The following is a 17928-nucleotide window of genomic DNA, read 5'->3' as shown; positions in this document are numbered from 1 at the left end:
TTATATAAAAATAATAATTCATCTCCTCTGAGGCGATGTACCTGGATCCTGTTAAAGTTTGGACTCTGGCTGCATTGGCAGTCAGCACACCGTTTGCACCAGATAGCCCTCAACTCTCTCTACCTGCTTCGTTTTCCTCTCCCGCATTGATAAATAAAAGCTTTGCAGCATCTTGTGCCTCCCCCAGGACATTTATCAAGAGACCAGAGAATATATTTCATCCCATGGCCAATCCTAGTCACTTGCCCGAAGATGAATACCATTGGAGTTCTTAAGGTCAGGGAAATATGGCTACTAAAACTCTCAACGTGAACGTGACCATTACTATCTCCACAATACAGTCGTTCCATCCCTCAGTGGGTATCCGGTGAAATATGGCCCAACATAAATGTTCAGCCATTTATCATAAGGCCCGTGACCCCGCTTGTGACAAACGGACCCATGACGAAAACATCTGCTGCTTCACCAACAAATTAGCTCCCTAAGTCAAAAACAGACTGAAGACAGATTCATAGTTTGATGGGTTTCTCAAAATCATTTGTGACACCACCGAAACAGGATGCTGCTGCATATTAAGATAATTACCTTCATTATACACATTAGGCCAAATAATTGTTTTTATGTTGTACTAATTTCCTGTGCCTAAGAATACGAGCGGAATCATTTCCCCCTCCCACTACCCTTTTTGTGCCCTCTAACACCTGTCTGCCATTTCGGCTCTGGCACGCTGCCAGCGTATTATTTCCCTGCACAGATTTTGCGTAGCTCCATCTTGGGCTTTTGTTTGCTTTATGAAAATGATCCTGCCTGGGTCAGATCTGTTTATTTTTGAGCTGTAACACAAAGCTCGCTGCTGCACATTGATTCTCATATATGCAATACCAAAAACAACAACCTCATCTAACGTGTGCCATTCCAGGCTTAATGAGGGAGATTAGAGATGTCTGTGAGGTCCTCAGACAAAGGACGTCTTTTGTGGCAGAGTAACTACGGCTCACTCTGCAGTTGTATTGTTCGATTACACTGGAGAAGAGAAGGGTGCCTTTTGTTTCAGGGGGAAGTTTCCCATCTCAGCTAATAGCCTGCAGACATGGTTGAAGTATGCGAGTTGCTGACAAGCCAAAACCATCTTGCTATTTTGCTTATTATAATACTTCACACAGCCGTTGTCTATGGAAACACATCTGCTGGGAACAGATTGGGACAGGCATTCTTCAGAGGCCAGCGCTCCGCTCTGCACTGTCAGTGTAAATACTGAGTGACTCTGTGTGCGTGTGTGTGTTTGTGTGTGTTTGTGTGTGTGTGTGTGTGTGTGAGGAACAATGACTGGCATCTTTGTGTATATATCTTGCCTCTCTGGGGAGGAGCTGCTGACCTTTGATGATGGGCCGACTGAGCTCCCTGGTTCACTGCATCAGCCAATATTCAGCTATCGGTTGACACACGCACATGCATGCACACACACGGACAAATTCTCACACACATTGTGCTAACACATATACATAATGTGACGTACAGACGCTCAATCCACCCCCCAGCTCTCCATGCATCAGTCTATCTGATCACGTCATGGTGCAAGATACATAATTCAGTTTATTAATTCACTGGCCCATGTGAACCCAGTCCCCATTAAAACCCAGTGTTTATCATGCGGATCAGCCAAAGAGCACGCTATTTATAACTTTTTCTCTATGAGACACCACCCTGAGACTCATCATTTCTAGATGGGAAGTTCCAATATCTTTCTGTGTTTGATTTCTGTAGGGAGTGACAGAGCTCTCCTTTCATGTCCATCTGGTCAGCAGTGGACCCTGTGGTGCAACTTTCCACTCAGCTGCCGCGCTTTGCGCTTTCTTATCCTGACAGTACACACATGCCCTGTTAATGACACACGGGGAGCGGGGACATAGTGGCTGCTTTACACAAAAAGTTAATTTCATATTGCCTTTGTAACTATATCAACGCACAGCATAAACACAAATCACAGCGCACATGCACACAGGCCATGTGTGTTTTCACGGCTGATTTGACCCACGGCACTTTATCTGACAAGTTGTGTTTTATTCAGAAGAGAGATGGTTTGATTCTCATCTCTATTAATAGCTCAGAGAGCAACACGGCAGCGACGCAGGTGAAAAGGTTGTATATTACTTATTACTTAGCAGCGGGTGTCATACCAGTGTTTATTAGAACTGATCGTATAAAAAGGTCACACAGGTGGGGACGAGCCAGTAATGGTCCGCAGACAATTCTACTGCCAGTACAAGTGTCTTATGAAATGGACATCCTTCCTCCATCCATCACAGGGAACTGATGCCATGAGGAGGCATAAAATGTTTATTTGATCTAATAAAAAAAGGAGAGGACACACTCGCTCCCTGTGCCAAAGTGGAAACAGTATTTAAAAACATAGAGCATGAAGGGGAAAGCCTCTCTACCTGCTTTAGTTCAGAGGTTAATTGATGCTAATCCTGTAAACCTGTTGCTTCTGATCTACTTGATATTGTAAGTGATGTAGGGTGCAAGACTGAACTCAGTGTTTTTTGCATTTTAATACATTTTCCACTTTGGGTTTGAGCACGTCAGGCTTCTTTTCCTTTATCAGATCAGTGTTTTCTGGCTGCATCTTTTAAATGTTGTTTTGAGCATATTTGTTCATTTAGAAATGTTAATTTGCAACTAATCAGCTCAGCTATAATAAGCAAACACAAAACTAAACTGCATTCAACTGATCCTGCTGCAGAAAAGGGGTGTCAAATATACAGTATGTACCCTCTATTGTTCCACTGAGTTGAACAGCTGTGTTAGCAGTGTGGGTGGTTAGTGCACTCACTCTGTGGGCACTGCTCGCTGGTACAGTTGAGAGACTGGAGGTCGAGCCCCTGGCAGTCTTTGCCCCCGGTGCCAGGTGAGGGCTGGGTGCATTCCCTGCTCCTCCACATTGAACAGTCTGCACCGCATGCCGACCACTTGCTCCACTCGCTCCAGCCTCCGTCCACTGCAAACACACGTAATGAAAAACATGGGTGAGCACAAACACACACACACACACACACACACGCACACACACAAACACACCCCCCTAACTATTGATCGGAAAACATGCCGAACTCTTTCAATAAAACAAGCTATAACTCCTTCTTACAAACAGTGTGAACTGATAAAACTCTACGTGGTGAAGTTCAGATGCAACAGCGATGTAAAAGCAGTAGTGCATTTGCGTGTGAGATGAGAATAACTAGTAGAATACTCTGTTGCCATCCTGTGCAAATCCACTCGCTCTAAAATGGAAACCTGGTAGGTAAAGCATTATAAAGACATGCAAATCCACTTGCACACACTCAAATCCAGCAGATGCACAGGGAAACCAAAAGTGTGTAAAACTGCTGAGGAGAGCCATATTGTCTCTATTCTGCTTTCTTTGTTTATTTTTAACATGGAAATCAGACGCAACTAAAGCTAAACCCCAATGGTACATGGGTGCTGTGGCCTGGTACACTCGACTGTCAACAAACTAAATCTGTGGGAGGAGGGAGGAGAATTTGACCCTTGGGAAATTGGATCTCTAGTCTACTGTCAAAAATACACGTGTGCCTATATGTTTTATATATATATATATATATATATATATATATATATATATATATATATATAGTCCTCCTAAATTAACATTTGTGAGATTAAGCAAATCTGCCTCGTTTTGATTTCTTTGTCAAACAAGCCGTTACTGTATAAAGCAACATGTGCATTACCGGCATGCATTTAAAAGGAAGACATAATACAGGTGGATGTATATTACACCTGCGGTGTATTTCTGTCTGCCAAAGCTTGAAACAAACCACCATCAACACAAGCAAAAGGAAACAAATGGAAATGGGACAGTAACAGTTCTTCGCGGGCCCCGCTGTAAGAAATAACAGCAGCTTTACCACATGCAGAGAGGGAGACCATTTCGCAAAGGTGGGTGTAATTTGGCATTGTAGTGGGGTGGTGTGGGGGAGCCAGGCGGCTAGGAGTGATATTGAGAGTGACACAGCGCCAGGCCTGGGGAAGGTTACTATCGGGCTAATGGGAAAAAGAGCAGTAATGAGCTCTCATGGGGGAAAAACGCCACTGTCTCGCTCTCTCTCTCTCTCTCAAATGTAGGGGTGAAGGGGACCAGACAAGAATCACCAGAGCAACACACACACACACACACACACACACACACACACACACACAGTGCACATATATGACAGCAGTAACCCTCCTCCTGACTGACCTATGGGCAAGAAAACCTTAGTGCTCATTAATCCTTGCAGTAAATAGTGCAGGGGGCATGACCCCAAGAGAGCAGGTTTGACCCGCTGCAGGGACTCTGGTTAATAAAACACAAGCATGACAGTCACTCAGGGTGGTATTTCTATTATTGCATAACTGTACCAAGCAATGATATTATTTGGTTTTACAGCCAATTGGAAACCAAGCTAAATGGCGCTGTGAGCGAATCAAGCCAGAGGCACAGGTGTGCGAATTAGACCCAGATCCCACACAAGTCTGCATGTTGGTCCATTTGTGTCTTCAGATTCTTGTTAGAGAATGTGAGTGTGTTTGTGTGTGATGGGATGCTGACACAGTTAAGGCCTCTTTGCAGTCAGATCCATTTGGCAGAGAGAGCAGAACCAATCAGATAATTGTCCTTGTTTGGCATTGAGTGGACCCATCCGTGGGCCAGTGGGCTGATTATCCACGCTGGGAACGAGAATGATTGAATAGAGAATTACATCCTAATGAATATATTATGTCGCCCCTCAGTTTATCCACACCACTGTGAAATAAAGAGATGAGATCAACATCTGCCCTGATGAGGCGATGAAATTCTACATCTCTTTTCCACCACAAAGCAAGACAAATGGCCATGCAAATAACATTTTCAAACACGGAGATTGGAGTGGGAAAAGGGTGCTGCTTACGAGAATGTGGATGAGACACAAGCGCTGTGACCCAAGGCCGAGGAAAGTCAAAGAAAGATGAAGATGCATGAACAGTTCTTGATGGCCTGTCTGACTCAATCTGAACACATGTTGCAAATATTTCACTAACAGGAGAGGCGGCCCACAGAAGCAGAGACCAGAGACATGTTTGGACAGCAGAGAAGGAAGAGGGACGGTCGTCAGTGGCTGCAATAAATGCAGTGAAGCAAGACAATTGACACTTCCCTTGATTTTCTTTTTTTCAAGTTCAAGGCTGGAATCAAAGCCAATCCTTTTCCGCTTTCAGAATCCACATAAGAAAATTGTTATCCACAGCCACAGTTTTCCTTATCAAATCCCCAGAAAGAGATTGTTAGCGCCACTGCAAAAAGCAGCACAGCTGATTTTCAATCATGCAGCACCACAGGTTTTAGGTCAGACGGGTCTCTGAGGAGGGAAAGTAATACAATAGCCCAGTGGCAAGCCCCCATTTGGACATGTTGTAGGGGGGGAGAAGCAAAAGGGACCCGGACATTCTTTACAAGTCAGTAGGAGGGCCTGTTGAAGGCTTTACTGTTCAAAATGACAACGGCTACTGACGTACAACGTCGGAGATCACCGGACACCTATGGTTTCTGTGTCCTTGAGGGGAACACGAGGAGGTAGACAAGTACCACTGAGACCAGCAGGCTGCCGCTCTGCTCCCACTGTCCTGTCAACACACATGTGCACAGTAACCACCCCTAATCCCGGTGTTTAAAGGCTGATGAAAAAAAAGGCCACCGAAAACTACAGACTCGAGGAGGGGGTTGATAGTCTAGCCACAGCAGTGGGTGATGCAACTGAGATTAACAACCTAACCATATTTTGTATTTCTGACACATTTTATATCTCCAAAAATCAGATTTCTGTTAGTGGTTGTGATGTAGTATTTTATGGATAAATGCACAAAGCGGAGTCTACTCCCTTATGTTAACTAAACCACTAGAACAAACCAGAATGAGACAGAATGAGATATGAGGAGGGTGAGCCAAAACAAATGGCACAGAATGATTAAAAACAGCGCTGATGCGAGGCTGTCACCAGATGGCCACCGTCTTTTCGCAGTGAACTAAAGTGTTTTTTTTCTCACATTTATTAACCACAGCCGTTATTTATTCCTTGGATAAAATATGAAGTCTCCGGGAACAATCTCTGATAATATCCAGAGACACACGGATGCTTGCTTCGAAAGAAGAAATAGGCATTTGCCTGCAGTGCAGGCAGTAGACATATGGGCGTTGCATGTGTGCAACACGAACATGCACAAACACACGCTTACAAGTACGCATACACAAATAAACCAGCCCAGAGTCTGTTTGTTTTCCATCTAGAAGAATTCTCACAGCTCCTCTGACAAGCCTGAGGGATCAGTACAGTATTTAAATAATTCACACGCGTTTGAAACCTCTCCAGGTTGTTTGCTGTTCTCTAACGCACCGGCAACGATTCCATTCATTTGTGTGGGGCAGCTGTCACTGTGTCACTTACAAATTGGGGGACTAACTATTCACTGTTGACACAGGTAGTGTGTCTTTGTTGGAAATGTTGGCGTGATCTGACATTTTGCCATGACTGTTGGCTCTGATTACAAGGCAAGGCAGTCAATGAAAGGGTGAGGGATGGACTGCAGATTTTGTGGGGTACTTGGGCAGCATACGATGAGATGGAGACAAAGGAAAAGGCAGAGAAAGGGAAAGAGAAATGGAGATAAGCTCTTGCATAGTTTGGCTACTTGCTGTCTCAAGTGTTGATCTGCTCTGCTCTCAGCCTCAGGCTTTAGCCTCAGCCTCCTCCTCCTCCTCCTCCTCCTCCTTAGCTCCCTGTTTCTCTCCCAGCATGAAGCCCATCCTATCTGCCACACAGGCCTCCATAAACTCTCATTAAAACACTTTGGAGACTTAAACAAAAGTACAGATGAGCGTCTCCATCTTCACACTTTCCAGATGAGGTGGGAGCTCACATTTAGAGCCAAGAGTCATTGTGAATAGAAATTTGGAGAGTTCTGTTACTGTCGGTCTGTGGAAGCTCATCTGAAGTATGTGTGTGGAAACGTGCCTCTGTGGCTGGACCCAAGCACTGTTCTGACGGAATAATGCTACTTTTGAAATGTGGAACAACACATGGCCATCGGCATTTCAACAAGAAATATATATATAGACTTAGCAAGGCAAATTATAGCCTTTGCATTTTGTTGCTTCCAAATATGAATTGATTTGTTTCCGGTGAATATTCATTCAGTTGACAGCATCTCCTTATCCCTAAAGGAGGAGTAAAGCAAATCTGAGGGGCCATCGATGTGTTTTAGACAAAACAGAACTGCAAATCACAAAGAATAAGCAGATAAAAACAAAATAGATTTTTCTGTAACTCATTTCAAAGACTTAATGCTGTAAGCTAAATGCACTAGAGATGATATAATCAACGAAGAATCTGAGTCTGGATAATTAATGAACTCTTGAAACAACACCAGAATTAAATCGTGTATTATTTTGAAATGAAACTCAAAAACAAAAGACACTGAGCAAAAGATGCAAGGCGGACTTAAAAAAAAAAGAAAAAAGCTTCTGAATCCAAATGTCAGCCGTGTCTAAATAAATAACATGATGTCTATCTGCAGTATTACAGCTCCCCATGTAATTCATTCTGCTCAAGACTCTTTCTTCTGAAAAGAGCTGAAATCACCATCTACTGTGAGTGCAGTGGATTAGACCTGCAAAGGCTATAAGCAAAGTGATAATGAAGGTTGTTATCCAGTATGTTATGATGCTCTCTGCTCGGCTGCTCTCATCTGTTCCCCCTTGCTCAACGTGGCTTTATGAGAACATCTATTCATGTATTCAGGCTGGTGATTCATACATAAGTTAATCATGTGGACCCAGACGTTTTTTAGGGTTGTCTTCGCTGGGCTGTGTGTGTGCTGGGTGACGAATGATGGGAGTGGTCAGTGAGTACACAACGGGGCCGCGGCGCCACTTGTTGACTGAAACAACAGCCAATCATCCCCAGGCTCTGGCGTGGCGGCGGACTTTCGGCCTTGAAGGGAGCCCTCCCCGGAGTCCGACAGCCGTGGGTTGTCTGTGCCACTGAAAGGTAACCAGTGAGAAAAGAAGGCAGAGACGACTCTCTGTTGCCAAACAACAGGACTGATGGAGGTGCGAGCGGGGTCGCGTCGCTGTAACGTCTCATCAAGTGAAAAAAAAACAAGTTCTTTCTTTCACAAAGTCTCTGCCAACTGTGTTCACAGGGCACAATGCAATTTCTGTCACAGCACCTTAAGGGTTGAAATTACACCCTTTCTCCTAGTGGGGCCAGAGAAAGATAGAAGGGGGCTGGGGGGGGAATAGTCTTGCAATAGCAGCTTGGACTGACATTAATCTCTTTAAGCTCGTGGAGGTCAGTATCCTGCTTTGCTGTGGGGGAATGTCAAGCATCCCCAGACACCCCTCTAATTCCATGACTCGTTGCTCCACGCTAATAATCCAGATAGAGTCCTGATGGAGTGTCACGCATTGCTGTGTTTCCTTTGTCTTCCTCCTCCTGCTGTATTCCAGCGGGCAATGTTACTTACACTCATGCTTGACATCTAGTGATGTCTTTACATGGGAGATGTGTAACACAATGCCCTGATTCACTGAGGAAGATAACCTCTGTTTTAGGCATGGAGAAGCTGCCACTGCCAGTAGTGTTGGATTTCCCTCTCTGCTATTTAGCGAGCGGGAGATTTCTCCTGCGGTCAGCACGGCTGCAGCCCCAGCTATATGTCCACGGACAGATCTGCTGGCAGCTAAACAGCGAGCTCTTGTACACACATTTTCTACTTCTTTCTCAATTTTCCTCTCCTCTCTGTCACTCTGGGCTTTGTTACTGCCTTCCTTCCACTGGATCGGATTCTATCTGTCTCTATCCTCCTTTTTCCTATCCTGCTCCCTCTCCCTCTGTCAGGGGGCTAATATGGGACTGCAAATGAAGCAGCTTGACTTCCATCTCAGGCTACCAGAGATCGATATGTGTTGCTCAGTATCAGGCAGGACACTCTCTGCCTCTCCGACGCTCTCACGAGGGAGAACGGGCAGGCAAATGAAACGCCCTCAACTCCTCACACGTAAACATGGCGCAGAGGCTGCCATAATTCTGCTTTTTATTACCCATATTTACTACATCGCTTGAGCAGCAGAGAACAACAAATGTACTAGCTGGTCTGACACAATGCCATGGCTGGGACCAAGTCTCTAAAAGCAGACAGGTCTCTGAAATAAAAGCAGGGCCGGCATACAGCGCAGCAGATAAAGAGATATGTGAACAAAGAGCGAACAATAAATCACGTTCAGGATGAGGCCTTACTGTGAAAACTAATAGACTCTGACTGTGTAAGCGGTCTAATTGCAAGAAACAACAGAAGCACTGACGTCTAAGGAAAGACCTGGGTGCTGGAACAAAAGGCAGCCAAAATAAAGATGAGTTAATGACTTCTAGATGCAAAAAAATGCAAAAAGGAAGCCACAGGAAGCCAAGCACCACAGGACAAACGGGGTTGCCTGGGAGTTACCTGGACAGGTGGCCACACAGGCACTTTTCTGGACGTTCTGCCCCTCACAGGATGTGCCTCCATTCAGTGGCGTGGGGTTGGTGCAGCTCCGACTCCTCTTCTGCCAGCCACGCCCACACACAGCACTGCAGGACGACCAGGTGGTCCACGTGGACCAGCCGCCGTTGACTGTCAGACCAGTGCCCGGGGAAAGGTGGGTGAGGGAGGGAGGGAGGAGGAATGGATGGATGAGGGGACAGAGCAGCCAGGATTACCCGACATGCACCACGGAAAAGAGGTGTGTTGCGCTAGAATAATCGTGACTGCTGTTACACTCTTTGGTTGAGCACTACAAGGTGAGCGAGAGCAATAGGCGCTGCTTCCTGTGTTCACGGTGGCATTACGGACAACTGTTGTACAAACAAAATGGCTTCAACAGGGAGCAGAAAATAACATGACAGCTTGCCTTTTTTTTTTACCTTATCTCTGAGGAACACACAGATACTGCAAAGTAACTAGTGGGCATTTTAAATATCCCTCTAAATTTCAGGTAATGGGAGACATAAAACAAAACACTCAGAAATGTGAGAATGTAATCACTGTAAAGAAATGCTATTTAAAGCGAAAAAGCTCCTAGTCATGAATGCATAAAATAAGCCCACGCCTACTCATATACATATCACTGAAAATAAAAGAATCGTTGCTGCTCCAGTAGTTCAGATTGTGTCCTTCACACAACCACCACTGATTTTACACGTCAATCTTCAACTTAAGTATTCTTTGAATGGTAGAGAACAAAACCGTGGGCTATTATGTATGCCTCTTTTGAATTTGAAACTAAATGTTCATGCAGAAAAACACTGCTGAACCTTCACCCTTTATTGGCACATTATAGCTGCTACAGTATATCGCTCGATCACGACAGGTGATTACATCAAATACGCTGGTTTAATTCTAATCAGCTCCCTCCTGTACATCCTGTGTTTGCCACAGCTTACAAGATACCGAGATTCCTGATTTATTGACTTGAACAGCACGGTCGTTCCTTCTCTGTACATACTCCCTTCCTAATTCCCCCCCCCAACTCGTCTCGTCTGTGCTTGTCGTTGGTGAATCATTTCCGTGCCCTCTCTATGCGATTGATTGCCCACCACGGCGAGGTAAATTGCCAGGCAACTCGGCCCCTGATTACCTCTTAGCACAGAGTGCAGTCACACCAGCCAGGCCGTGTTAAAATACATCTCTGCCCCCCCGTTGAACCCCCTTTGAAAAGTAGCAGCTATTATGACTTGCTACAGCTAGCTTGCATGGTGGATTGTGAAGCTTTCAGGTAACCGAATTGTTCTTCTCTTGCATTGTGATTTAACCTCAAATAGCACAACAATGTTCACAAATGTGTCATCTTTTCAAGTACATGGAGTGATGTGAAGAAATAAAATTGCACAAGCAAGCACTCAAGCAATGTGTTCACAATTTGTCAGATCCACGAGTGAAAACGATGGTTTGACAAAACAAGGAAGACAAACAAAAGGACTGTGAATGCTCTTGCCTCCACAATCATTTCCAACACTAGATTTCTTCATCTGCGGAGCAAGTCTTTCAACAACAAGATAATCTATTATAATCAACAGCCGGAATAATTGGGCTTTTTATTTTTACGCTGGAGGCTTGGAGGAGTGTATGATAATGTGTGTTTTGACTGCATGCTTCAAATTAACACATTTCATTTGAAACCATTCACAGTGAAAGTGCACATGCCTTAATTTTCAACTACATTTACAGTCACACGGCGCCATCTAAACGTTTGAACCCCCAACAGAGTTCGCACAGTTTGTTCATTTACAGAACCAGACTAACAAGAAATGACTTTGGAAGTGCTTTTTCAGAGATCGAAAATACAGTCTATTTTGTCTTAATTGTTATATATTGATTCGATAATTATGTTTCTAAAACAAAATTAAGTAAAAAGACTGTACAAGTAAAATCCAAAGTAACACATGCAGGTGTTTTCTCACTCTGGCTTATCTATAGTGTAGACATGCATATTTTTGGATCTGGTACAGGGACTTTTTTCTTTTCCTAAATACATAAAGGCGCTAAAGCCATCTAAGTGACCCTCTGGTTCCACATTATGCTCATGTTTTTCATGTTTTTCTGAATTGAATTCAGCTTCCACCCAAAATCACTCGAGATTCAATTTGGGAGCTTTTGTCAGGCCGAATAAAAGCCAAGTGGAAATGGAATTCAATTATAATTCAAGTAGCTACAATCTCAATTTGAGAACGCCACAAGATAATACCTTTTGATCAAATAACTTCCTTTAATTTCAGAAGGGATATGATTATCCCTTGTTTTTCATGTATTTCAAATGTATGAACTTCATAAATATAACCTATAAGCTCAATATTAAGTAGATTTCACACAAAAACCTTGAAATCATTTTATAGCATGATGCACATACTGCTGAGGAGGACGGAGTACTCCTACCTACACAGTGCTGTATATGGTATATGTATATGGTGCGTTTTCTCTGCGGTCGTGTTAGATAATATACAAGAACTCTTGTTCTGACTTTACAGCACATCATAGTATCGGAATCTTCTGGCAGCCTCAACAAAAACAGACCCAGTGTGAGACATCCCAGATCTTACATTTTTCATATGCACCAACGTTGCTTTCATGATGCGTTTTCCCTCACGATTTCCCGATTGCATGTAGCTGAGAATTAAGAAAATATGCTGTTTTTCTGAATTTTAATAAAGATCAGTGCTTATCAAGCCAAGTCATTATTTACAGTTTGCTGTTAATTCAATTTCTCATCCCATATTGGATCCACTACAGAGAATGAGGAAGATGGCAGGAGGAAGATTGGAGACTGCCAGCTTTTGGCAGAATGACTGCCAGCAACATTTTAAGTTGTGCTAATTAATGTGCAGATACACTACTATATTTTTTTGTAGTTATTAATGATATCGCAATTCATTGTTGGCTGAAAAATAGAGCTGACTTAAGCAAGATGTCGCCATATGTAATATGCTGCATTTTGTTATTACAACTACGGTGAAGAATCAGAGTGTAATATTACAACCACCTGATATAAGAAGTGCACCCAGGTTACTTCCATGCACGAGAACATGCAGAGGTTTCTGTGGAATAACGAGAGCAAAATGCCAGCAATAGATGATTCATTTAAGCTGTTTTAAAAAAGATATTTTGTATATTTAGGAGCTGCCGATCATTCGACCCCAGGCCTCTCATTGCCCTCCGTGACACCTGTTGGAAGAAGTTATCACCTACCATAGACTAGCACTGTGGCAGAGGTGCTTTTGCGGCGAGCAACGATGTTTTTGGCCACACACGTGTAGTTCCCCGTGTCCGCCAGCCGGGCTTTTTTGATGATAAGATTGTAGTCAGGCGTGATGAAGAAATTGGGGTCACTCGCTGGGTTGATTACATCCTCGTTTCTCTGCCACTCCACCTGAAAATATGTTTCAGAGGTCAAAATTCACTGCAACGTAACAGAAACCATTTTCCCTTCCTGTGCGGCTCGGCTGTGGTTTAGAGAGTTTTACATAGACAGGAAAAGCAGTGTGGTCTTTATTTATTTTATGCAATCAAAAAGACAACAAAAAGAACAAACAATTGTGGATTGGTCCGATACTGATACTGGGATGAACAATTTTCATATTTATTCTCTCTTTGTGTTAGTTTTGTAGCTGCTGGAGATCTGTTGGCGGTTTGAGAAACTGATCATGCTTTGTGTGGTTTCTGTGCCTTCTTGCAGAAGCCAAAACTGATGATTTTCCTTTTTCTGGTGTACTCTCAGATTGGTTTGCTTGTTTTCTTGCTCTCACTTGACCTTGTGCCGTCTCGAGAAGAGCTAGGATACGGAGGCATTGTTGTTGGTATTACTGCCAGTTGCGATGCCGCATATAATTGGGCTTTCTTTCTCTCGTGCACTATTCACGTTTTCTCCCGTGGTGACTTCTGCTCTGATGTTCTTTTCTGTTGAACTGCAGTTGGCACCTTCCTTCCCATTTCTCTGCAAACTGTCCCTACACTGTCGAGCTGTGATTGGCTAGTCTGCTGCTCCTGGTCTCTGGGCTGTCTGAGTGGCTGGCCTAACCTCCTCTTGTGTTGTTATTAAAGCGGTTAGTGCCAATCTGGGACTGGGAGGGTGCAGCGGACGAGGTGAAACAGCTGGCCCCAGTCTGGTCCTCTAAACACAGACACACACCACTGAGAGATGTGAAGACAGTCAGAGAGAGTTGGGCAGAACAACAGTGTATGAGAGACACAGGACATGGCGAAGAGAGATAGAGAACAAGATAGGGAGAGAGAGAGAAGCAAATAGACCCATTAATTATGGATAGGCCTTTAGAGATGCCAAACGGGGATTGAAGCCTCCAAGCCTATCCTGAGTGATGTGACGAGACGCTGTGATATACGGCTTCTTAGAGATGTAAGAGAGATAATAAATCAATAATGGGGAATAATTAGAGGTGTAATTTATCCGTACAGGGTTGTCTGCTCCCTGGTGGAGCAGGGAGAGATGCTGGGGAGCTGATCCTGAGCTACTTTTTGCTCTTTCTCCTCCTGCTGAGGAACAGGTACATGGATGCTAGATGTGGGCCTATAAATATCTTCTGAATCTGTGTCTCACCTCGGCTTGTGGCACTCCCTCGGGGGGATGGCAGCGGAGTAACACCTCCTGGTCCAATGCTACCTCTTTACCCTGCGGCTCCTCCTCAAAGTTCTTTCTCAGGTCTGAGGGAGAAAAAATAGACAGGAAGAAACGCAACCAATTAGGATATTTGTAAGAGCTTGTGAGCTTTAAATACTTCTATCCACAAAACTTGCCTTGGTGATGTTTTTTCAACTTTCCTCACTGTTAAAATGTCAACCCATGGCCTTGCAGAGCATGTCACACTCCAGTTGGCCCCTAAGCCACACAAGGATCGGTGGCACCAACCATGTTGCTTATTACAGGCTGCCTGGCTGGTTCAGAGATGCTTGTCTGCTGCCAGAGGGGCCCGGCATCAAGCAAAAGCAATTGCATTACCCCTCACTCCTCCCCACCACCCACTCTCCTCTTTCCAGCATCCGCCAGCCTCCAGCTTCCATCTGTATGGAGCAGCCACACGAAAACACAGCCCCGAGGCGCCTGGACAAGAGCTCCTGCAAGCCTGGCTGACTGCATGGGGCTTCACATGACGTCTCATTGGATCCTCTCTTACTGTTGCACCAAGTCTTGCCATACATTTGTGTAGGCTACACACATTACGCAGGTAAACCTGCCAATGCTTATTTCTTACAAGTCGACATAAATGCAAGGCCATTGTTTCTGATGAGCGAGACAGGACACCGACTGCTGGCAGGTTGGCGCAAATTTGATGTGTTCACCCTGGGTTTTGACTCCAGGGGACTGAGGGTGCGGCTGCGAGCCACCGGTGAATTCCTTTAAACAGATGTTGAGCCTGTCCTGACCAATCACACTGAGAGAAATGTGAAGACAAGCGGAAAGTTTCACGACATTTAATTTAATTAAAGCCGATACAATGGGACTGGGGGAGACGTAAGATATAACAGTCCTGGAAGGCTTAAATGTATGCGAGTGTGTGCACGTGAATGTGCACAGTAACGCATTGTTATTGAAGCATGTGTGTGTCCTTATCTTACAGCTAACTGACTTTGTTGAGCTCTCAAACAAGGTTGGATAATGAATGTTTGTTTTCAAAACGTCTGGTGGTTTGGAGACAGTGCTGCATTCAGCTCCGTCTAGAATAATGCATATTTATGTGGGAATTAATAGGCAGAATGGTTTAAAATACTCAAATGTAAAGTGGCTTCTTCTAATAAAGCTTTTGAGGCTGCAGCGAGGGATGTGTCTGTGTTCCCCAGACAGATTTCTGATTTCTGCACTGCAATAAATTTCAAATCTGTTTTTATTCCAGTTACTTTCATAGGGATCATCGCTGATATACTGTATCCAGAGAAAAATATGCTCATGAATACTCACATTTAGTGTTCCACTTTTTTTTTTCTTTTTTTAAAAAGACTGCCTTCAAGCAGATGCATTACTCACTGTTTCTCCCCACCAGGGTTGAATATTTACTTCTTAAGTATAATCGCAGGAAGATGATTTAACTAAATTGTAATCGCAGTAATGCACTACCGTGCAGAGATCCCAATGGCCTCTGGGCTAATTGTTAAATGAAAGTTAGTCTCCCCACCAATCCAAAGTGAAAAAAATGCTAATATCCTCTTATTACAAACTGGCATGCAGTATGTAAGCACCTTGTTAGTTGGCGTTTGCATTTGTAATGACACAGTGATCGTTTTAAAGTGCACTCACAAGCAATCCTGATGTATGCTTTTTGGCTCTTCTGGGTTCCGGTGGTGCTCCAGGCGACACACTGACACCAGTACTCATCCAGACCGAAGATCTTCTCCACCTGCTGTCTGGTAATGTCAATTGTCACCTGCATGATTGGCAGCGCTGTGAAGCAAACACAGGAATAACCGTCAAAATGGTGAATGGGGAGAGGAACAGGGGGGGTGAGGGATGGGGTTGATGGTTCATCCCCATTAACTCGATTGACGGCGACAAAGAATCAAATAACCATAATATTTCTATATTTCTTCACAGAAAGAAAACAACTGAATCCTTTACTGCATTTTGTACCTTTAGCTAAACTGGCAAAGTAATTTAAAAGAAGCACGGCAAAATAAACAAGCAGAGAACCATAATCGTATATAAACAGAGTGCTTGTTAACGGAGTCAAATGAGAAGAGCGCCTCGCAGCCATCCTTGGTGTAATTTGGAAGGTGTTAAAACACCAACAGTTGGGAAGGAAGAAGGGAGCGCTAAACAAACACTCGACAAACAAAAACACTCAGCATGACCTGCTTCTCTATTAAATCCAGGAGAAGGGGAAGAGTTCACAATCTATAGAGCAATTCAACGACAGTGTTGATAAAAGTGATGCCGCTGTAGCGCAGTGCCGAAAACCGCTTTATTGCTTTTCAAGACGAAAGTAAAGATGCCACTTCTTTTAACAAAGGAATATTGGGACGAAATCCATTCTGCTAAACCGTCCAAACAATATAGCGTTGTCAGAGTCCCGTCTGTTTTGATATTCGAGAAGCAATTTTCCTTTGACCTTTGATTTGGCACATGTAATCCAGAGGTATTTTTTATATATTGAGCTACGACCTTGATCCCGACCATGTGTCCTACTTTCTCTTCACTCTGATGAAGAGATTGCCGTGTTTCCCCTCAGCTTCCAGCGCTCTCTCCGTCTCATCTTTTCTCTCTGAGGTCTTCTAGAGAGAGAGAGGTGTTGAACCTTTTATATGAACGCAGAACATTTTACATTCACAGAGGACACATCCCCGGGACTGACAGAGTAGCATATACAACGCTGTATATTTAAATCTCAATGGAGAGCTGCTCTTCAACTTTCATTTACATAAAGGCACTTTGTGACACTCTTACACTCCCCTCGCACACTTGATCTGTCTGCAGTGATCATTCCCAGCTCCAGGCTGAAGCCGACTGAAGCTTGGTTAAGTGGCACCTATCAGACCATCAAACCTATACAGCAATTATAGGAAGCCCTCGTGCCGATATAAAGTATTCATCAAGCCAAAAGGGGGGAATTTTTTTGTAAACAATTCAAAACAAACTGTGCATGAATATGTAGAGGCCTGTGTGAGTGCAGGCTGGCCCAGCAGTGACATTAGCTATTGGGAAGAAAAGAGGAGTGGCTCCATCGGCCTGGTAGTCACGCGTTGATAAGTAACAGTCGGACCACCCATGTCTTTGCTTCTAAATGCAGTAGATTTTTTGCTTTATGCGATCACAGTAAATGTGACTTTGTGTGCAGTGAATCCAGCCCTGAAGCGCCACTCTGAGCATCAACAACACCCCGTGCTGTGTGCAAGAATTCACCAAAATGCTCATCTTTGCAAAAAGGACCAAAGTGATATTTCTGTGTTTATATAGGCTTCAATAATGCAGCCAAAGAACTGTCAAAAAAGTTTGAAATAAAAGGCAGAGGAGTCATTTACTCACTTTCTTTATCCCTCTCAATTCCAGCTTGAGCTAGCTGTGTGTGTGTGTGAGAGCTTGTAGTGAGAGCTTGTAGTGAGAGTGTGTGGCACAGGCTGAGGGAGCACCGAAATGCTAAAACAAATGGCTAAAGTAACAAAATGGGCACTGCAGAGATTGAACAGATGGAGCAGAAGATACCCTCCTCCTTCATTTGAATCAGCAACATGGCAACATTTTGCTTTCATCAAAATATAAGGGTCAAAATATATAAAATGAAAAACATGTACTTTACACAACAAGAACATTCAAATTGCACAAATTGAACATACAGCATGCAATTCAAGAACAATGGT

The 17928-nt window shown here is 43.9% G+C and overlaps 1 protein-coding gene across 1 annotated transcript in view; it reads right to left on the bottom strand.

The window, feature by feature from the left end:
* Positions 1–17928, bottom strand: part of unc5a (unc-5 netrin receptor A) — a gene marked incomplete at its 3' end in the record, with an annotated part of 121820 nt that overhangs the window by 22249 nt on the left and 81643 nt on the right. The window contains exons 3-7 of the mRNA XM_079228438.1: positions 15875–16018; positions 14183–14286; positions 12817–12997; positions 9541–9708; positions 2834–2998 (exon numbers count right to left, since the gene is read on the bottom strand). Of these exons, the coding sequence (XP_079084564.1) occupies positions 2834–2998; positions 9541–9708; positions 12817–12997; positions 14183–14286; positions 15875–16018 (762 nt within the window). The remainder of the gene's footprint in view (positions 1–2833; positions 2999–9540; positions 9709–12816; positions 12998–14182; positions 14287–15874; positions 16019–17928) is intronic.

This window comes from Taurulus bubalis (assembly GCF_910589615.1).
Source record: "Taurulus bubalis genome assembly, chromosome: 13".
NCBI classification, from domain to species: Eukaryota; Metazoa; Chordata; class Actinopteri; order Perciformes; family Cottidae; genus Taurulus; species Taurulus bubalis.
This window is presented reverse-complemented; position numbering and strand designations above follow the sequence as displayed.